Genomic DNA, 22,723 nt, shown 5'->3' on the forward strand with positions numbered 1-22,723 from the left:
CTAGCCCCCCGACACATAAACTACTGCAGCATAAATACTGGAGGCTGAGACAGGAGGGGTCAGGAGACACTGTGGCCCCATTCGATGATACCCCCGGACAGGGCCAAACAGGCAGGATACAACCCCACCCACTTTGCCAAAGCACAGCCCCCACACCACTAGAGGGATATCTTCAACCACCAACTTACCATCCTGAGAGAAGGCCGAGTGTAGCCCACAAAGATCTTCGCCACGGTACAGCCCAAGGGGGGCGCCAACCCAGACAGGAAGACCACGTCAGCAACTCAACCCACTCAAGAAATGCACCCCTCCTAGGGACGGCATGGAAGAGCACCAGTAAGCCAGTGACTCAGCCCCTGTAATAGGGTTAGAGGCAGAGAATCCCAGTGGAGAGAGGGGAACCAGCCAGGCAGAGACAGCAAGGGCGGTTCGTTGCTCCAGAGCCTTTCCATTCACCTTCACACTCCTGGGCCAGACTACACTCAATTATATGACCCACTGAAGAGAGTCCTCTTCGGTAAGGACTTAAAGGTTGAGAACGAGTCTGCGTCTCTCACATGGGTAGGCAGACCATTCCATAAAAATGTAGCTCTATAGGAGAAAGCCCTGCCTCCAGCTGTTTGCTTTGTAGGTTAGCAGTAAAACCTTGAAATCAGCCCTTGCCTTAACAGGAAGCCAGTGTAGGGAGGCTAGCACTGGAGAAATATGATCAAACTTTGTTGTAGTCAGGATTCTAGGATTCTAGATTCACACGAGGTCATGTGAGTAGTGTAGTAAAGATTAATACTAAAAGTGGTGGTAGCCCACAATAAGGAGAAATTCCAGGTAAACTAAGTGTCCAGAAAAAAATATTTTATACATTTTAGATGATGCTTACCCAGACACAATTATCTAAATTGATGGGTAATCTGAAATAAATGCTTTAACCCCCAGCCACATCCAGTGGTGGAAAAATTACTAAATTGTCATACTTGAGTAAAAGTATAAATCATTTCAAACTCCTTATATTAAACCAGACGGCACAATTATTTTTTTTTATTACATTTTTATTGACGGAAAGCCAGGGACGCCCGGGTTTACCTCTCTTCCTGCTCCATCTGGGCACAGTCAAAGACACCCAGAACACCACCCTTATGGAATGCGCCTTCCCCTGCCGATTTCACAATGACCCTGGTCTCCCCTCTCGGTGGACTTTGTCACTGACCTTACCCCCTCCCAGGGGAACACAATCGTTCTCGTTGTTGTGAACCGGTTTTCCAATGCTTGTCGCCTCCTTTGCCTGGGCTCCCGTCAGAAGGACATTGTGCCAGACCGTGGCCATCTTCACCTCACGCGTACGGAAAGTGTTCATGGAACGCCTGGAGGGTCACAGTCAATCTCACCTCTGTGTACCGTCCTCAAGCTAATGGGCAGGTGGAGAGGGTCAATCAGGAAGTGGGCAGGATTCTGAGGTGTTACTGTCAGGACCGATCAGGGGGGTGGGTGGATTTTCTACCTTGGGCTTACTACTCACAGAATTCCCTCTGCCACTCCTACACTAACCTCACTCCTTTCCAGTGCGCGTTGGGGTATCGTGTTGGGGTATCGTCAGTCGAGGATGCCTGGTCATTCTTTAAAAGTAATTTCCTCACCATCTTAAATAAGCATGCCCCTTTCAAAGAATGTAGAACTAAGAACAGATACAGCCCTTGGTTTACTCCAGACCTGACTCCCCCCGACCAGCACAAAAACATCCTTTGGTGGACTGCACTAGCATTGAATTGTCCCCGCAATATGCAACTTTTCAGGGAAGTTTAGAACCAATACATGGAGTCAGTCAGGAAAGCAAAGAAGAGCTTTTTCAAACAGAAATTTGCAACCTGTAGCTCTAACTCCAGGAGAATTAGAGCACCTCCTCCAAGCTGCCCACTGCACTGAGGCTAGGTAACATGGTCACCACCGATGAATCCACGATAATCAAGAATTTCAATAAACATTTCTCTACGGCTGGCCATGATTTCCTCCTGGCTACCCCAACCCCGGCCAATAGCTCCGCACCCCCCCGCAGCGACTTGCCCAAGCCTCCCAGCTTCTCCTTCACCCAAATGCAGATAGCAGATGTTCTGAAAGAGCTGCAAAACCTGGACCCGTACAAATCAGCTGGGCGTGACAATCTGGACCCTCTCTTTCTAAAATTATCCGCTGCCATTTTTGCAACTTCTATTACCAGTCTGTTCAACCTCTCTTTCGTATTGTCCGAGATTGGAAAGCTGCCTCGGTCATCCCACTCGTCAAAGGGGGTGACACTCTAGACCCAAATTGTTATAGACCTATATCCATCCTGCCCTGCCTTTCTAAAGCCTTCAAAAGCCAAGTTAATAAACAGATCACTGAGCATTTCGATTCCCACCGTACCTTCTCCGCTGGTCACGGTTTCCGAGCTGGTCACGGGTGCACGTCAGCCACGCTCAAGGTACTAAACGATATCATAACCGCCATCGATAAAAGACAGTACTGTGCAGCCGTCTTCATCGACCTGGCCAAGGCTTTCGACTCTGTCAATCACCGTATTCTTATCAGCAGACTCAATAGCCTTGGTTTCTCAAATGACTGCCTCTTCTGGTTCACTAACTATTTCTCAGACAGAGTTCAGTGTGTCAAATCGGAGGGCCTGTTGTCCTGACCTCTGGCAGTCTCTATGGGGGTACCACAAGGTTAAATTCTCGGGAAGACTCTTTTCTCTGTATATATCAACGATGTTGCTCTTGCTGCGGGTGATTCCCTGATCCACCTCTACGCAAACGACACCATTCTGTATACATCTGGCCCTTCTTTGAACACTGTGTTAACTAACCTCCAAACGAGCTTCAATGCCATACAACACTCCTTCTGTGGCCTCCAACTGCTCTTAAACGCTAGTAAAACCAAATGCATGCTTTTCCACCGTTCGCTGCCCACACCCGCCTGCCCGCCTGACTAGCATTACTACTCTGGACAGTTCTGACCTAGAATATGTGGACAAGTTGTCTTACTTGAACCAAATCGGAATATTCAGGGGGGAATGCTCACGGTGGAGACCTGGTCTGGACCAAGGCACCAACGGAAACCCCTAAACACCTCCCTGAGCACTCACGCGACCATCCCGTAAGAGCCCTCCGCTACCATGAGACAGTGGGGTCATGACAGGCTAACCAGGGAAGGCCTAGCACCACGGGAAACGCAGGAGAGTCAATGAGGAAGAGACTGATTCTCTCCTTGTGACCCCCCTGTGTCACCATACCCAGGGGAGCGGTGGCCTCCCTAATAAACCCGAACCCTAAGGGTTGGCTATCTAGTGTGTGAACTGGGAAAGGAACAGTCACTAGAACAATGGGGATCCCTAAACTATGAGCGAATGCTCTCTCTATAAAATTCCCAGCCGCGCCTGAATCGACTAGCGCCTTATGCTGGGAATGAGGGGAAAACTCAGGAACAATTACATGCAAAAAACTGGTGTGCAACAGAGGGCTCTTGGTGAGAATGGTGCCGGCTCACCTGGGATGAAGCTAGAGTGCCCTGCCTGCTGCCTCGACCCCCAGAGGAACCAACTCGACACCGGCTGGCAGTGTGACCTCTGAGGCCACAGATGATGCAGGCGAAGGCCCCTCCTCCGGCCTCCCTACACGCAGCACCTCCCAGCTCCATAGGTATCGGAGCGTTGGTGCTGGAGGAACAAACCAACAGAGCCCGATCTGGACATCCGCGGGTGGCCAGCAGGTTATCCAGTCGGATGGACAGGTCCACCAGCTGGTCAAATGTGAGGGTGGTGTCCCTGCAGGCCATATCCCGACGGACATCCCCGCGCAAGCTGCAGCGATAGTGGTCGATCAGGGCCCTGTTGTTCCATACAGCTTCGGCTGCCAGGGTCCGAAAGTCCATTGCGAACTCCTGGGCGCTCCTCGTCCCCTGCCGCAGGTGGAAGAGACGTTCACCCACCACTCTACCCTCTGGCGGGCGGTCGAAGACTGCCCGGAATCAACGGTTGAACTCCTCGAAGTGGTCCAGCACCGCCTTCTACCCACACGGCAATGGCCCACTCCAGGGCTTTCCCCGAGAGGCACGAGACGAGGGCGGACACCCTCTCACGGCCTGAGGGAGCTGGGTGGACGGTTGCCAGGTATAACTCCAACTGCTACAGGAAACCCTGGCAGTGGGCAGCCGTCCCATCGTACTCCCTGGGGAGGGCGGGACGAATCCCACTGGAACCGGGTGCAGGGGGAGCGAGTATTGGAGGCCCCTGTTGTGCTGGCGGGGGTGCTGGAGGGACTCCCTGTCTCTCCCAGCGGTCCATTGTTTGGACGACACGGTCCATGGCGGCGCCGAGATGGTGGAGCATCGCTGCGTGCTCCTGGACACGCTCCCCTACCCCTATAACAGGGGCACCTGCTCCTGCTGACTCCATCGAGGTGGGGTATTCTGTCATACGGTGGGTGTAGCTGGTGCATGGAAGTCAGGCGCAGGAGAGCAGAGATGAGTGGACAAAGAAGTGCTTTACTGAGGCAATAGTAAGAACAGAACGCAACCGCGTCACAAAAACAAATGCCCAAAGAACAAGTGAGCCAGCACAAAGTACAACAACCAAGTACAAAGTACCAGTTGCCACAAATCACGGGTACAAATAAAACCCGGCGCAACCCATCCGGAAGCATGCCGACCTAGACAATAAACAATACCCCACACAGACATGGAGGGAACAGAGGGCTAAATACACATAGTAGTCATGAGGAGATGTAAACCAGGTGTGTGGAAAACAAAACAAAACAAATGGAAAATTGAAAGGTGGAGCGGCGATGGCTAAAAGACCGGTGACTTCGACCACCCAATGCTGCCCGAACAAGGAGTGGGACCAACTTCGGCGGAAGTCGTGACACAACTACAAATACCTAGGTGTCTGGCTAGACGGTAACTCTCCTTCCAGACTCATAATAAACATCTCCAATACAAAATCAAATCTAGAATTGGCTTCCTATTTCGCAAAACAAAGCCTCCTTCACTCAGTCGCCAAACATACCCACGTAAAACTGACTATCCTACAGATCCTCGACTTCGGCGATGTAATTTACAAAATAGTTTACTCTACTCTACTCAGCAAACTGAATGCAGTCTATCACAGTGCCATCCGTTTTGTTACCAAAGCCCCTTATACCACCCACCACTGCGACCTGTATGCTCTAGTCGGCTGGCCCTCGCTAAATATACGTTGCCAGACCCACTGGCTCCAGGTCATCTATAAGTCTTTGCTAGGTAAAGCTCTGCATTATCTCAGCTCACTGGTCATGATAACAACACCCACCCATAGCACTCGCTCCAGCAGGTATATCTCACTGGTCATCCCCAAAGCCAACACCTCCTTTGGCCACCTTTCCTTACAGTTCTCTGCTGCCAATGACTGGAACAAATTGCAATAATCGCTGAAGCTAAAGACTTATATTTCCCTCACTAACTTCAAACATCAAGCAGCTAACCGATCGCTGCAGCTGTACATAGCCCATCTGTAAATACCCAACCAATCTACCTACCTTATCCCTATATTGTTTTGTTTACTTTTCTGCTCTTTTGCACACCAGTATTACTACTTGCACATCATCATCTGCTCATCTATCACTCCAGTGTTAATATACTCAATTGTAATTACTCCGCTACCATGGTCTATTTATTGCCTCCTCACGCCATTTGCACACACTGTATATAGACTTTCTTTTTTTTCTGTGTTATTGACTGTACGCTTGTTTATTCCATGTGTAACTCTGTGTTGTTGTTTGTGTCGCCCTGCTTTGCTTTATCTTGGCCAGGTTGCAGTTGTAAATGAGAACTTGTTCTCAACTAGCCTACCTGGTTAAATAAAGGTTGAATAAAAAAATTTAAAAATCAGCCGACCCTGGCACCTTGGTATCGGAGCCAGACTAGCGGGCTGTGCGTCAGCACAAGGAACAGGCCGACCACCACCGCAGTGAGGCGCCTGTTTCCTCTCCTGGGAACCGGGTCTGTCTCTCTACCTGGAACTTGCCCCTCCGCCTGCCCTGCCCGAAGCTGAGCCCACTGTTTGTGGGGCCGTTTAAAGTCCTGAGGAGGGTTAATGAGGTAACGTACTGTTTGCAACTCCCTGCTGATTACTGCATTAACCCGACTTTTCATGTGTCTCTCCTCAGACCAGTGGTGCCTCAGTGTGTGTACTCGGTCCGTGAAGTCCTGGATTTGAGGCATCCGGTGTGGTGTATCCAGTACCTCATCGACTGGGAGAGGTATGGCCCAGAGGAGCGTTGCTGGGTTCCTGCGATGGACGTCCTGGATGCTTCCCTGACCAGGGATTTTCACAGTTGGTGCCCTGACCGACCCGCACCGCGTCCCTGTGGTTGTCCCCGAGGCAGGTGTCATCCCACTGCTGGTGCAGCGCGTCAGGAGGAGGTACTGTCACGGATCCCCCCGTAACTGCTGCTCATTCCATTCACCAGCTCCGGAGGTCTATTTCACCTGCCTTCTAGGCGTCACTGAATTGGTTTCAATACCATCGACCCTGGACTGTCTTGTCTCATTACGGACACCTGCTTCCCATTCCCCCTGATTAGTATGTGTATACTGTATATGTGCCCTCTGTTCCCCATTGTCCTTGTCGATTATTGTCCCATGTCCGTTGGTCTTGTGCTCTGTTGTATCGGCTTTCGTGCTGCGTGTTATTGTACACTTGTTATGACGTGTCTCATCCCGTATTATTTAGAGGTTTACATCTTGCTCTTTTGTTTGGGTTACATCCCTGTGTTATATATATATATATATAACGCCTGTCACCTATCATTTTACAGCGTGACACTCTTATCTGCTTGTCGTCCCCTTATGCCAAATTTTGTACATCTCAGTTGTCAGTAGAAACCACATTCTTTTAAGCTTATCAGCCATATCATCTATGCTTTTTAGAAGGCAGTATATGAGGCTGAATGAACTATTTCACTGCCAGACAAGGCTCTGCTGAGAGCCAGGTGTAGCAGTGGTAAGGTGTTGGGACTGCTGTTTAGACTCTTCTGTTGGGACAGCTTTATGTAGGCCCTAACAGTTTGTGGGCAATTAATGTGCAATTAATGTATTGTTTAGTGTTGTGTAGTGGCTTTGCTGGCATGCATCCCTCACAATTTTTTGTTTGTTTGCCCTACCAAGATTTACATGCTAAAATTGCCACTGTGTAGGAACAATAGTGGATCAATATATTAGTCATCTGTTTTATTCTTGACTTGCAGTGTATACAGATGGTTTAAAGGATCCCATAACTGAGAAGACAGGACCAGGTGTTAATGTTAATCTATGCAAGAGACTGACAAATTATATATCTGTATATTCAACAGAAATGGTTGCGATAATTGTTGGATTGCAGTGGATAGGAGGTGCAACCAAGAATATGTTATTATTTTGTGAAATGTATGATGTAGAAAGATTGAGGTTGTTCACAGGGTCAGAGAGGTTGGACAAGAATGGGGAGTGGGTGATATTTTGGGTGGGGGTGATGGGAGTAGTTAAGTTTGTAGGTAATTATTACATTTTTGTTAGAAAATCAGGGTTAGTTAAGAGAATATAGTGGTATAGATTGGTCGTGATCGGCCTCACACTCCTGTACAGTAGGTGGCGTTGTATGCACATGTCAGTTGGTTGCGACCCCCCCCGAAAAAAAGAAGTCGAGGAAGCGAGCCGACGTTCAGCCTTTTTCTCTCGCGAGGAAGGACGCCGTTATCGGAATCCCTACAAACAACACGAGAATTCATCATTCACACGGTAATATAACCCAATCTAACACCGTACATATCTCGTGAGCCAGAAGTGAAGATACTGGGTGCTTTCAACCCGCATTCAAAATGTTATTTCACAGGACTATTAATATGGTACCAACTGCAACATACATCTATTCCGCTGCCACGGACGGACATTGAGGCCTAGCTAGCTACCATTGCGCGATTGTGTCTTCTGGCTAGTAGCACGCTGCAGCTATTCCGTCTACAACTCGCTAATGTGCGCAAGCTAGTTAACCTGATGGAATGGCAATGGTTTTGCCCGGATACATCACATTTAACTACACTGCTATCTGTGACTGAATTTGTAGCCTGTTCTGGAAGACATGTCAGCGATGTGTTTCCCTATTTACTCTGCACAGATACTAGCCCAGCTAACTAGCAACGTAGCGCACGCCTGCTGACTCCTCAGAATGGTTTCCAATTCACATTTTTATCTAAGAACCAATAGCTACTACAGTACATCACAATGTATTGACTAATCTAGGCCTATCTAGAATATAAATGAGACTTGTCAGCGAGTGAATGTACAGGTCACAAGCTAGCTAACGTTACATGCTATGGTAGACAATCATGATTTAGGACAAGGCGGGACTCTTAAAACACGCCACTTGGATACTGCTACGACCGGAAGTGACTTTCCGTTACAGGTTAGGAGAGCATTTTCGCGAACTAACCATAATCTAACCTAATTATCGTAACCTGCTGCATATATTCTCCAAACCAACTGTAAATTATAACCTGTAACGAAAAAGTAACATCCGGTCGTAGATCTGTCGAAGTGGCGTGTTTTTAAGGAGTCCCGTTTTAGATGGCTAATAATCAATATCAAGAAGACCTATAATACTTGTATCTGCAACTTTGTCTTAAAAGTTAGCTTTCTAGCTAACATTGTCTTCAACCATGATCTAGCTAATGTACATGAACAGCTCGTTGTCTGGAGCCTCTGGTCCATTTGTCCGTTTGATCAAGTTCAGAAATAATTTGAGTGCCTGTCATTTATAGTTATGTTGATATTGTCAACATGATAATGACCATTACTCAGTTTAAATTGTTAATGAATAAAGTAATTTCTTTTTATACCCATTCACCAAAATCCACAAACCTATTTTAATTGAGGTTGTGGTTGACTTTTTGTGCCACTAGGCACTACACAATATCCCACGATTACCCTGCAAAGTTAGACCATGACACATGCACTCACTGAACCGTTCTCCAGTATATTCAACTAGTTAAACATCTGTGGAACTGTGTAAGAAGAGCAATTAATGTGCAAACTGAACTTTTCAAATATGTTTATTTCAAGGAACCATAGGGTACATCATTCTCAGTAGTATAAAGAAACTTCCTCTCCTTTTCAGATGCACCCACATTAGGAATCTTGCTCAACAAGAAGCCAACACGATTGAGTAGCTTATAAATAATAAATACAGTTATGTGTCCAATGACTCAGACCCACTCAGGTAAAACTTCACCCCAGCACACAGTGAACAGAGCAGAGAAAATAAAACGTTCTTTCTCAATTGTCTTCGTTTCCAGGGCCCTATCCAGAAACACCCCCTGCCCTCTGGACACTTCTGGAGATTTGAGAGGGTTGAATAGGTGTAAGCAATATGGCAAACATTTCTTCTAGCATGTCAGAGGTCAAGGTGGATCTATCACCATGTATACAGTACCAGTCAAAAGTTTGGACACACACACCCACTCATTCCATTTTTTACTATTTTCTACATTGTAAACTATGAAATAACACGTATGGAGTCATGTAGTAACCAAGAAAGTGTTAAACAAATAGCCACCCGTAGCCTTGACAGCGTTGCATACTCTTGGCATTCTCTCAACCAGCTTCATGAGGTAGTCACCTGGAATGCATTTAAATTAACAATTTGCCTCAATTTGTAGTTCCAACCACCGTGTCTTTGAGACGCATAGTAGGTGAACGGATGATCCCCGCATGTGTGGTTCCCACTGTGAGGTATGGAGGAAGAGGTGTGGGGGTGCTTTGCTAGTGACACTGTCAGTGATTTATTTGGAATTCAAGGCACACTTAACCAGCATGGCTACCACAGTATTATGCAGCAATACTCCATCCCATCTGGCTTGCGCTTAGTGGGACTATCATTAGTTTTACAGCAGGACAATGACCCAAAACACACCACCAGGCTGTGTAAGTGGTTTTGACCAAGAGGGAGACTGATGGAGTGGTGCATCAGATGACCTGGCATCATAAAACAGCTCCCTAAAACACTTCTGCGAGCAGGCCTTTCTAATCGACCTGGCCCGGGTATCCTGGAAGGATATTGACCTCATCCCGTCAGTTGAGGATGCCTGGTCATGCTTTAAAAGTAACTTCCTCACCATCTTAGATAAGCATGCTCCGTTCAAAAAAATGCAGAACTAAGAACAGATATAGCCCCCTGGTTCACTCCAGACCTGACTGCCCTCGACCATTCTGTGGCGGACTGCAATAGCATCGAATAGTCCCAGTGATATGCAACTGTTCAGGGAAGTCAGGAACCAATACACGCAGTCAGTCAGGAAAGCAAAGGCCAGCTTTTTCAAGCAGAAATTTGCATCCTGTAGCTCTAACTCCAAAAAATTCTGGGACACTGTAAAGTCCATGGAGAACAAGAGCACCTCCTCCCAGCTGGGCTAGGTAACATGGTCACCACCGATAAATCCATGATAATCGAAAACTTCAACAAGCATTTCTCAACGGCCGGCCATGCCTTCCTCCTGGCTACTCCAACCTCGGCTAACAGCCCCCCCCCCCCCCGCAGCTACTCGCCCAAGACTCCCCAGCTTCTCCTTTACCCAAATCCAGATAGCAGATGTTCTGAAAGAGCTGCAAAACCTGGACCCGTACAAATCAGCTGGGCGTGACAATCTGGACCCTCTATTTCTGAAACTATCCGCCGCCATTGTCGCAACCCCTATTACCAGCCTGTTCAACCTCTCTTTCATATCGTCTGAGATCCCCAAGGACTGGAAAGCTGCCGCGGTCATCCCCCTCTTCAAAAGGGGAGACAACCTGGACCCAAACTGTTACAGACCTATATCCATCCTGCCCTGCCTATCTAAGGTCTTCGAAAGCCAAGTCAACAAACAGATCACTGACAATCTCGATTCACACCGTACCTTCTCCGCTGTGCAATCTGGTTTCCGAGCCGGTCACGGGTGCACCTCAGCCACGCTCAAGGTACTCAACGATATCATAACCGCCATCGATAAAAGACAGTACTGTGCAGCCGTCTTCATCGACCTGGCCATGGCTTTCGACTGTCAATCACAATATTCTTATCGGCAGACTCAGTAGCCTCGGTTTTTCTAATGACTGCCTTGCCTGGTTCACCAACTACTTTGCAGACAGAGTTCAGTGTGTCAAATCGGAGGGCATGTTGTCCGGTCCTCTGGCAGTCTCTATGGGGGTGCCACAGGGTTCAATTCTCGGGCCGACTCTTTTCTCTGTGTATCATCGATGATGTTGCTCTTGCGGCGGGCGATTCCCTGATCCACCTCTACACAGACGACACCATTCTGTATACTTCTGGCCCTTCTTTGGACACTGCTATCTAACCTCCAAACGAGCTTCAATGCCATACAACAATCCTTCCGTGGCCTCCAACTGCTCTTAAACGCTAGTCAAACCAAATGCATGCTTTTCAACCGTTCGCTGCCTGCACCCGCACGCCCGACTAGCATCAACACCCTGGATGGTTCCGACCTAGAATATGTGGACATCTATAAGTACCTAGGTGTCTGGCTAGACTCTAAACTCTCCTTCCAGACTCGTATCAAACATCTCCAATCCAAAATCAAATCTAGAATCGGCTTTCTATTTCGGCTTTCTATTTCTAAAGCCTCCTTCGCTCATGCCGCCAAACTTACCCTAGTAAAACTGACTATCCTACGATCCTCGACTTCGGCGACGTCATCTACAAAATAGCTTCCAATACTCTACTCAGCAAACTGGATGCAGTTTATCACAGTGCCATCCGCTTTGTTACTAAAGCACCTTATACCACCCACCACTGCGACCTGTATGCTCTAGTCGGCTGGCCCTCGCTACATATTCGTCGCCAGACCCACTGGCTCCATGTCATCTATAAGTCCATGCTAGGTAAAGCTCCGCCTTAGTTCACTGGTTCTCAGTTCACTGGTCACGATGGCAACACCCACCCGTAGCACGCGCTCCAGCAGGTATACCTCACTGATCATCCCTAAAGCCAACACCTCATTTGGCCGCCTTTCCTTCCAGTTCTCTGCTGCCTGTGACTGGAACGAATTGCAAAAATCGTTGAAATTGGAGACTTTTATCTCCCTCACAAACTTTAAACATCTGCTCTCTGAGCAGCTTACCGATCGCTGCAGCTGTACATAGTCCATCGGTAAATAGCCCACCCAATTTACCTACCTTTCCTACCTATCCAATTTACCTACCTATCCCCATACTGTTTTTATTTATTTACTTTTCTGCTCTTTTGCACACCAGTATCTCTACCTGCACATGACCATCTGATCATTTATCACTCCAGTGTTAATCTGCAAAATTGTAATTATTTGCCTACCTCCTCATGCCTTTTGCACACAATGTATATAGACTCTTTTTTTTCTTTATTGACTTGTTAATTGTTTACTCCATGTGTAACTCTGTGTTGTTGTTTGTTTACACTGCTATGCTTTATCTTGGCCAGGTCGCAGTTGTAAATAAGAACTTGTTCTCAACTAGCCTACCTGGTTAAATAAAGGTGGGGGGAAAAAATCTACATTCACCTGACCTCTACCCAATTGAAATGGTTAGGGATGAGTTAGACCGCAGAGTGAAGGAAAAGCAGCCAACAGGTGCTGAGCATATGTGTGAATTCCTTTAAGACTGTTGGAAAAGCATTCCTCATGAAGCTGGTTGAGAGAATGCCAAGTGTGCAAAGAATCAAAAATATATTTTGATTTGTTTAACACTTTGTGGTTTTTACATGATTCCATGTGTGTTATTTAATAGTTTTGATGTCTTCAGTATTATTCTACAATGTAGAAAAGTCCAAATAAAGAACCTTTGAATGAATAGGTGTGTCCGAACCTTTGATATTGTCTCAATGCTGCAACTACCCAATGGGCTCAGGAGAGGCAAAAACATGACCCGCCTAACGGCGTTCCTTAACACCCGCCTGCTTAACCCGGAAGCCAGCCACACCAATGTGTCGGAGGAAGCACCATTCAACTGGCAATCGGTGTCAGCCTGCACCCTGTCCGCTAGGGCGCGATCAGCCAAGTAACATGACCCAACCACTATTGAAACAAATGCATACCAGATCCCAATCAAATTGTAATTGTCACATGTACACTTTAGTGAAATTCTTAATTACAAGCCCTTACCAACAGAGCAGAGTTAAAAAATTAAAACAAAATGCACAAGAATGAAGCCATATGGAGGGTGTACCAGAAACATATCAATGCGCAGGGGTACTTGAGGTAGATATGTACAGTTGAAGTCGGAAGTTTATTTACACCTTAACCAAATACATTTAAACCCAGTTTTTCACAATTCCTGACATTTAATCCTAGTAAAAATTCCCTGTCTTAGGTCAGTTAGGATCACCACTTTATTTTAAGAATGTGAAATGTCAGAATAATAGAGGATGATTTATTTCAGCTTTTATTTCTTTCATCACATTCATTCCCAGTGGGTCAGAAGTTTACATACTCAATCAGTATTTGGTAGCATTGCCTTTAAATTGTTTAATTTGGGTCAAACGTTTCGGGTATCCTTCCACATGCTTCCCATGGTAAGTTGGGTGAATTTTGGCCCATTCCTCCTGACAGAGCTGGTGTAACAGAGTCAGGTTTGTAGGCTCCTTGCTCGCACACGCTTTTTCAGTTCTGCCCACAAATTTTCTATAGGATTGAGGTCAGGGCTTTGTGATGGACATTCCAATACCTTGACTTTGTTGTCCTTAAGCTATTTTGTCACAACTTTGGAAGTATGCTTGGGGTCATTGTCCATTTGGAAGACCCATTGGTGACCAAGCTTTAACTTCCTGACTGATGTCTTGAGATGTTGCTTCAATTTCCACATAATTTTCCTACCTCATGATGCCATCAATTTTGTGAGGTGCACCAGTCCCTCCTGAAGCATTGTTTTTTCTTCAGACCAGAGGACATTTTTCCAAAAAGTACAATATTTGTCCCCATGTGCAGTTGCAAACCGTAGTCTGGCTTTTTTATGGCGGTTTTGGAGCAGTGGCTTCTTCCTTGCACTTTTCGCACCACATCTCTAGGAGACAGAACGCGTCTCCTTCCTGAGCGGTATGACGGCTGCGTGGTCCCATGGTGTTTATACTTGCGTACTATTGTTTGTACAGATGAACGTGGTACCTTCAGGCGTTTAGAAATTGCTCCCAAGGATGAACCAGACTTGTGGAGGTCAATTTTTTTTTTCCTGAGATCTTGGCTGATTTCTTTTGATTTTCCCATGATGTCAAGCAAAGAGGCACTGAGTTTGAATGTAGGCCTTGAAATACATCCACGGGTACACCTCCAATTGACTCAAATGGTGTCAATTAGCCTATCAGAAGCTTCTAAAGCCATGACATAATTTTCTGGAATTTTCCAAGCTGTTTAAAGGCACAGTCAACTTAGTGTATGTAAACTTCTGACACACTGGAATTGTGATACAGTAAATTATAAGTGAAATAATCTGTCTGTAAACAATTGTTTGAAAAATGACTTGTGTCATGCACAAAGTAGATGTCCTAACCGATTTGCCAAAACTATAGTTTTTTAACAAGAAATGTGTGGAGTGGTTGAAAAATGAGTTTTAATGACTCCAACCTAAGTGTAGGTCAACTTCCGACTTCAACTGTACATATAAGCAAGCGTAAAGTGACTAGGCATCAGGATAGATGATAAGAGTAAAATGAAGAACAGGGTAGCGACACTATATGTTTACTGTGTGTATGTCTGCGGCATCTATGAGCATGTGTGTGTGTTATGCGTTTGTGTGAATGTGATTTAGAGTCAGTGCAAGATGGGGTCAATGCAGTGAGTGGTGGTGTCTGCCAAACTTGTTAAATAACTCATTCTTGAATCAAGAGGTCCAGGTAAACAAAAGGCACAACCTGTGGTTTGTTTTCTTTTAAAACAAGCCCTTTTGTTTTGTTTGCTTATTACTGTCAGTGATAAATTCACTGATGTTGAGGTTGAACAGCCTGAGAATGTCAATTCTCTTTTATTTGCAATAATGATGTTGTTTTGTGGCTCTCTGGATTTACAGGTCTGAGTGATGTCGGACCAAGATTTGGCAGATATGGTACAGATAGCAGTGGAGGACTTGGGCCAAGGCGACCAGACTGGTAAGATCTTTATTAAAGACCACAAAGCTCTGTCCGATCACCATAACTAGGGCCATGTGACCTGACCAGGAAAACAATTAGGGGGAAATTGCTGGCTCAAGATAAATGTAATGCTCATCCCTCTGAAGTTGTCTATTTACAATCATTTGCCTGTATTGTAAAGGACCACTGACTGGCTAATGGTTCAGCTTTACTTTTGGCTTAAGTTGTTTTATCTTCATGGTAGCTACGAACCATTTGTGTACATTTGGTTAAATCGCTTGATTTGGAAGAGCTACTTATAAGCGTCAACAGTGCATCTGGTAGTTTTTTTTCATCATCGTGTGTATGTTTTACTGTGCTTGACTGCATTTGGGATTTGTTTTAGATGTTTTGGACAATCATGAAGATTGTGATGACAAGCCTGACAGGAAAAGGCCAAGGGTGGACAACAGCTCCCAGGACACATCTCTAAAGGTAGTTACTCCTGCACTACATCGTGGTCGTGGGTATACTTACCTTGCTGTGAGTGATTGGATTCAGTATGTACTTACAAGCTGAATCAGTCATGTGAGCATGTCAGCTTGTTTGTCCTCTGAATATAAAGCATAACTTGCATTTATAAAGGCCTACTTTAGTGATTTTTACAAGGTCTCTAAGCTCTGCATTGTAAAAGGGGAGCTCACTTCATCAACCACCAATGTGTAACATGTATCACCCACCTTTTCTTAGACACACACAATGAACTGTCTTTCCCTCTGCCTCTTTCCCTCTTCCTCTCTCCCTACATCTCTCCAGACCTTGTTGTACTCCATTAGCCAGACGATCTGCCAGCGTCTGGACAACATGGAGGCTAAGCTGCAGATGGTGGAGGCGACGTGCCGGGCCCTGGAGAGGAAGCTGGATGCTGTGGTCAACAAGAACCAGGCGCCCATCCAGGTCCCCATGGTGGCCGGCTCCCCTCTGGGTGCCACCCAGACCTGGAATAAAGTGCGTTGGTGAGTTGAGGTTTGCACCTGGGCCCATACTCATTAGGGCACACCGTAGCACACATTTTGCAACAGACAAGTTATTGGACAAGTTTGGGTAGTCTTTCCCTGTCGTTTTATTCCGCTTGGTGCCTAATGAACACGACCCTGGTTAACACTGAGGATCGTGGTGGGATAAAATGCTGGGACTGGGACTGGTCAGGGTGAGATCAGGGTGGTACACTGGGGGATGATGACACTGGTTGATTGGTGCTTTGAGGGTTAGGGAGTTGTGGCGTAGTACTCATTCTCTTACAAGTGAGTGCTAGAGTAGAATGCACCTATTCCCATGAACACAATTTGACACTGGAGCCTGTTGAGATATTAGACACTGAAGAATTCCCCGTCTGCCCCATGCAGTGTTGTTCCACAGACCAATGTGATAGTGAGCCAAGATCGACCGAAGGGCCAGGAGGAGCCAGTAACTCGAGGGGCAGATTCCCTGGAGAACCTCCTCAGCAAGTGAGTGACCGACACCTGTTTTCTTCTGTCATCATGCAGAATGTAGAATTGAGTATAGAACAAACACTGTTGTGCATGAAACTGTGATCCCCACTAAAGTTTGTTCAACACAGAACCCACATAAAACAATGGTACTCTAAACCCTGCAGAGTTTAGTGGCTCACACAGAACACAATGGAACACATATGAGCTCGGCTCACGTCCCTGTGTTGATATGGGGCTGTAACTCAGCCTGTGTGTGATCCGTCAGCACGGTGGGCGGGCGGAGGCAGAACACGTTCCTCGTGAAGGTGCCGGCGCCGGAGGACAGCCAGGAGGACCAGGAGAGCGGTTCAGAGGCCAGTGACTCTGTGTCCAACAGCGGCCAGACCAACAACGCCCAGAGCACCCAGAACGTCACCCTCATCACCCTCAACTCAGAGGGTACGGCCCTGTCAGAATACGTGCACACATACACAGAAACCAAGAAACACACACACAAACACATCCATATATTTATATGTACATATTCTTATTCATTCCTTTACACTTGTGTGCACAAGGTAGTTGTTGTGAAATTGTTAGATTATGTGTTAGATATTAGTGTATGGTCAGAACTAGAAGCACAAGCATTTCGCTACACTCGCATTAACATCTGCTAACCATGTGTATGTGACCAATAAAATTTGATTTGCTTTGAGAATGACATGCGTGTCCCAAACATGGCTTAAAAAGTGTAAAGAAACAAGTCACTTGCTGAACTGTTCATCAATGTGAATCCTACTTCCTGCTTAATGCCCAAATAGTACAGTCGTGGCCAAAAGTTTTGAGAATGACACATTAATTTTCACAAATTCTGCTGCCTCAGTTTGTATGATGGCAATTTACATATACTACAGAATGTTAAGATGAGTGATCAGATGAATTACAATTAATTTCAAAGTCCCTCTTTGCCATGCAAATGAACTGAATCCCCCAAAATAATTTCCACTGCATTTCAGCCCTGCCACAAAAGGACCAGCTGACATCATGTCAGTGATTCTCTCGTTAACACAGGTGTGAGTGTTGACGAGGACAAGTCTGGAGGTCATGCTGATTAAGTTTGAATAACAGACTGGATGTTTCAAAAGGAGGGTGGTGCTTGGAATCGTTGTTCTTCCTCTGTCAAACATGGTTACCTGCAAGGAAACACGTGCCGTCATCATTGCTTTGCACAAAATGGGCTTCACAGGCAAGGATATTGCTGCCAATAAGATTGCACCTAAATCAACCATTTATCGGATCATCAAGAACTTCGAGGAGAGCGGTTGTTGTGAAGAAGGCTACAGGGCGCCCAAGAAAGTCCAGCAAGCGCCAGGACCGTCTCCTATAGTTGATTCAGCTGCGGGATCGGGGCACCACCAGTACAGAGCTTGCTCAGGAATTGCAGCAGGCAGTTGTGAGTGCATCTGCACACACAGTGAGGAGAAGACTTTTGGAGGATGGCCTGGTGTCAGGATGGGCAGCAAAGAAGCTACTTCTCTCCAGGAAAAATATCAGGGACAGACTGATATTCTGCAAAAGGTACAGGGATTGGACTGCTGAGGACTGGGGTAAAGTCATTTTCTCTGATGAATCCCCTTTCCGATTGTTTGGGGCATCCGGAAAAAAAGCTTGTCTGGAGAAGACAAGGTGAGCGCTACCATCAGTCCTGTGTCATGCCAAAGGTAAAGCATCCTGAGACCATTCATGTGTGGGGTTGCTTCTCAGCCAAGGGAGTGGGCTCAATCACAATTTTTCCTAAGAACACAGCCATGAATAAAGAATGGTACCAACACATCCTCTGAGAGCAACTTCTCCCAACCATCCAGGAACAGTTTGGTGACGAACAATGCCTTTTCCAGCATGATGGAGCACCTTGCCATAAGGCAAAAGTGATAGCTAAGTGGCTCGGGGAACAAAACATCGATATTTTGGGTCCATGGCCAGGAAACTCCCCAGATCTCAGTCCTTTGAGAACTTGTGGTCAATCCTCAAGAGGTGGGTGGACAAACAAAACCCCACAAATTCTGACAAACTCCAAGCATAGATTATGCAAGAATGGGCTGCCATCAGTCAGGATGTGGCCCAGAAGTTAATTGACAGCATGCCAGGGTGGCTTGCAGAGGTCTTGAAAAGGGGTCAACACTGCAAATATTGACTCTTTGCATCCACGACAACCACCTGTCTTGGTGTATAATGGTGCTGTGTTGAAGTGTTGGGATGTTTCACTCTTTAATCATTACCAGCATAGACATCTGTGGTGAGGCATCTTTGGTAGCTATTGTCTCACTCAGACTGTTTTGAAGTCCTCGAGGATGATGTCTCACTCTGTCGGGACTCAGTGGCTTTCCCGGTGGTCATGGAGAAGCCTGAGGAGAGGAAAGGTTTCTGACTGCAGCGCATGCTGTTGTTTTTGTTATTGTTGTTTGGGCTGTTTTGAGTGGTTTCTTTGAGTTCCTTCGTTAGCATCAAATACAGTTATTTTGGCATACATTCATTCATTTGCAGATGTGAGTTTCCATGACATCGTGTTTTAGTCAGCATTAGCCGAAGGGCACCATGTTTTTCTTAAAAAGGAAACATGCATTTTACTCTCAATGTCACTGTCAGCCGTCTGCATCTCCACACCTCTCCATAGACAAAGTGAGCTCGCAGGTTACTACTCTTTATATAGATTTAAAATAGGCAGTTGGTTGTTTCACTGATAGGTTCCTTGTTGAACTCTGTAATGCTCCATGGAGGTGTCATGCTAATGTTTGAGAATGTCACAACAACGCTCATAATTACCTCCAGAACTGTATGCTGGTGTAGTCTTGATGCTCACCAGAAGGTTGTGCTGTGGTATCAGCAAAAGCAGAGATTAGGAAGGTGTAGGCCTATCTGAAGTTTCAGTGCATGCGCTGTGGGATCTGTGTATATACGAAGACTACAAAAATACATATTCATAACATTGAGCCCAAAAACCCTCACACATGAAGAGGCATTTGATATATTACAGCTGCTCTCCCTGACATATACATTAATTCAGTCAGTCAGTCAGTTGAAGTCAGAAGTTTACATACACCATAGCCAAATACTTTTAAACTCAGTTTTTCCATAATTCCTGACATTTAATCCTAGTAACAATTCCCTGTCTTAGGTCAGTTAGGATCACCACTTTATTTTAAGAATGTGAAATGTCAGAATAATAGTAGAGGATGATTAATTTCAGCTTTTATTTCTTTCATCACATTCCCAGATGGTCAGAAGTTTACATACACTCAATTAGTATTTGGTAGCATTGCCTTTAAATTGTTTCATTCGGGTCAAACGTTTCGGGCAGCCTTCGACATGCTTCACACAGTAAGTTGGGTGAATTTTGGCCCATTCTTCCTAAAAGAGCTGGTGTAACTGAGTCATGTAGGCCTCCTGCTCGCAGCACACGCTTTTTCAGTTCTGCTCACAAAGTTTCTATGGGATTGAGGTCAGGGCTTTGTAATGTCCATTCCAATATCTTGACTTTGTTGTCCTTAAGCCATTTTGTCACAACTTTGGAAGTATGCTTGGGGTCATTGTCCATATGGAAGACCCATTTGCGACCAAGCTTTAACTTCCTGACTGATGTCTTGAGATGTTGCTTCAATATATCCACATCATTTTTGGAGCAGTGGCTTCTTCCTTGCTGAGCGGCCTTTCAGGTTGTCAATATAGGACTCGTTTTACTGTGGATATAGATACTTTTGTACCTGTTTCATCCAGCATCTTCTCAAGGTCCTTTGCTGTTGTTCTGGGATTGATTTACATTTTTTGCACCAAACTGCATTCATCTCTAAGAGACAGAGCCCGTCTCCTTCCTGAGCGTTATGACGGCTGTGTGGTCCCATGGTGTTTATACTTGGGTACTATTGTTTGGTACCTTCAGGCGTTTGGAAATGTCTCCCAAGGATGAACCAGACTTGTAGAGGTCTACAATTGTTTTTCTGATTTCCCCATGATGTCAAGCAGAGAGACACTGAGTTTGAAGTAAGGCTTTGAAATACATCCACAGGTACACCTCCAATTGACTCAAATGATGTCAATTAGCCTATCAGAAGCTTCTAAAGCCATGACATAATTTTCTGGAATTTTCCAAACTGTTTAAAGGCACAGTCAACTTAGTGTATGTACACTTCTGACACACTGGAATTGTGATACATTGAATTGTAAGTGAAATAATCTGTCTGTAAACAATTGTTTGAAAAATTACTTGTCATGTGCAAAGTAGATTTGCCAAAACTATGACTCCAACATATGTGATCTTCCGACTTCAACTGTATAAACTACCGTTCAAAATGTTGGGGTCACTGAGAAATTTCCACTTAAAAAAAAGAGAAGGAAAGCACATTTTTTTGTCAATTTTTAAAATAACATCAAATTGGTCAGAAATACAGTGTAGATATTGTTAATGTTGTAAATGACTATTGCATCTGGAAACAGCTGATTAATGGAGAACATTAGAGTGTCTCGTTTGAGAAACAGACGCCTCAAGTCCTCAACTGGCAGCTTCATTACTGGTTACACACTTAATGAAGCTGCCAGTTGAGGACTTGTGAGGCGTCTGTTTCTCAAACTAGACACTCTAATGTACTTGTCCTCTTGTGCACTGGGGCCTCCCACTCCTCTTTCTATTCTGGTTAGAGCCAGTTTGCACTGTTCGGTTAATGGAGTAGTACGCAGCATTGTACGATATCTTCAGTTTCTTGGCAATTTCTCGTATGGAATAGCCTTCATTTCTCAGAACAATAATAGGCCGACGAGTTTCAGAAGAAAGTTCTTTGTTTCTAGCCATTTTGAGCCTGTAATCAAACCCACAAATGCTGATGCTCCAGATACTCAACTAGTCTAAAGAAGGCCTGTTTTATTGCTTCTTTAAATCAGCACAACAGTTTTCAGCTGTGCTAACAAAATTGCAAAAGGGTTTTCTCATGATCAATTAGCTTTTACAATGATTAAACTTGGATTAGTTAAGACAATGTGCCATTGGAACACGAGTGATGTTTGCTGATAATGTGCCTCTGTACGCCTATGCAGATATTCCATTAATAATCTGCCGTTTCTAGCTACGATATTAATTTACAACATTAACAATGTCCAGACCGTATATTTACAACATTAACAATGTCCACACTGTATTTCTGATCACTTTGATTTTATTTTAGTGGACAAAAATTTGCTTTTCTTCCAAAAACAAGAACATTTCAAAGTGACCTCAAACTTTTGAACTGTAGTGTGTGTGTGTGTGTGTGTGTGTGTGTGTGTGTGTGTGTGTGTGTGTGTGTGTGTGTGTGTGTGTGTGTGTGTGTGTGTGTGTTATGTTTTTTAGTATAGAAACAGACCCACACATACAAAAGGCTGGGAGCAGCTTTAGGGGTTTTATCATTACCATTATACTCCCACCCATGCCCCCTCTTTCTTTATAGATGACTACCCAGCAGGTACGTGGCTTGGCGACGAGAACAATGCAGAGATGCGCGTGCGCTGCCCGGTGTCGCCGGGCGACATGCTCCACATCAGCACCAACTGCCGCACGGCAGAGAAGATGGCACTGACACTGCTGGACTACCTATTCCACCGTGAGGTGCAGGCTATCTCCAACCTGTCGGGCCAGGGCAAGCACGGCAAAAAGCAGCTGGACCCACTCATGATCTATGGCGTACGCTGTGAGTCACGCACACCTTTTCACTCCAATACTCACACTGCTGTTTAACCCAGTACAGACTAAGCTGGTGCGGGGGGGTCATACCAAGGGTCATATAGCTATTTGAATTTTGAAGACCCCTTTAAGTATTAAAAAAAAATATACACATACACAACCGTTCAGAAGTTTGGTGTCACTTAGAAATGTCCTTGTTTTTGAAAGAAAAGCTTTTTTTTTTTTTGTCCGTTTTAAAATAATATCAAATTGTTTAGAAATACAGTGTAGACATTGTTAAAATTGTAAATTACTCTTGTAGCTGGAAATGGCTGATTGTTAGGCGTACAGAGGCACATTATCAGTAACCATCACTCCTGTGTTCCAATGGCATGTTGTGTTAGCTAATCCAAGTTTATCATTTTAAAAGGCTAATTGATCATTAGAAAACCCTTTTGCAATTAT

General features: G+C 45.4%; 1 protein-coding gene across 7 annotated transcripts in view; it reads left to right on the forward strand.

Moving 5' to 3' along the window:
• Positions 1-7,657: 7,657 nt before the first annotated feature.
• The window catches only part of LOC110497605 (protein BANP), a 69,527-nt gene continuing 54,461 nt past the window's right edge, over positions 7,658-22,723 (forward strand). For 2 of the 7 annotated variants that reach the window (XR_016488622.1, XM_036956494.2), the window contains exons 1-7: positions 7,668-7,776; positions 15,061-15,139; positions 15,507-15,595; positions 15,917-16,116; positions 16,507-16,608; positions 16,859-17,031; positions 22,047-22,286. Coding sequence is in view for 5 of the 7 variants with exons in the window: in XM_036956494.2 (XP_036812389.1) it covers positions 15,070-15,139; positions 15,507-15,595; positions 15,917-16,116; positions 16,507-16,608; positions 16,859-17,031; positions 22,047-22,286 (874 nt within the window). In the remaining 2 variants the exon portion in view is untranslated. Of the gene's footprint in view, positions 8,207-9,329; positions 9,395-15,060; positions 15,140-15,506; positions 15,596-15,916; positions 16,117-16,506; positions 16,609-16,858; positions 17,032-22,046; positions 22,287-22,723 lie in introns of all 7 variants that reach the window. The other 5 variants (XR_016488623.1, XM_036956501.2, XM_090209353.1 and 2 more) reach the window with 5 other exon arrangements.

This window comes from Oncorhynchus mykiss, chromosome 2 (assembly GCF_057628025.1).
Source record: "Oncorhynchus mykiss isolate SJ-2025 chromosome 2, ASM5762802v1, whole genome shotgun sequence".
In the NCBI taxonomy this organism is placed as follows: Eukaryota; Metazoa; Chordata; class Actinopteri; order Salmoniformes; family Salmonidae; genus Oncorhynchus; species Oncorhynchus mykiss.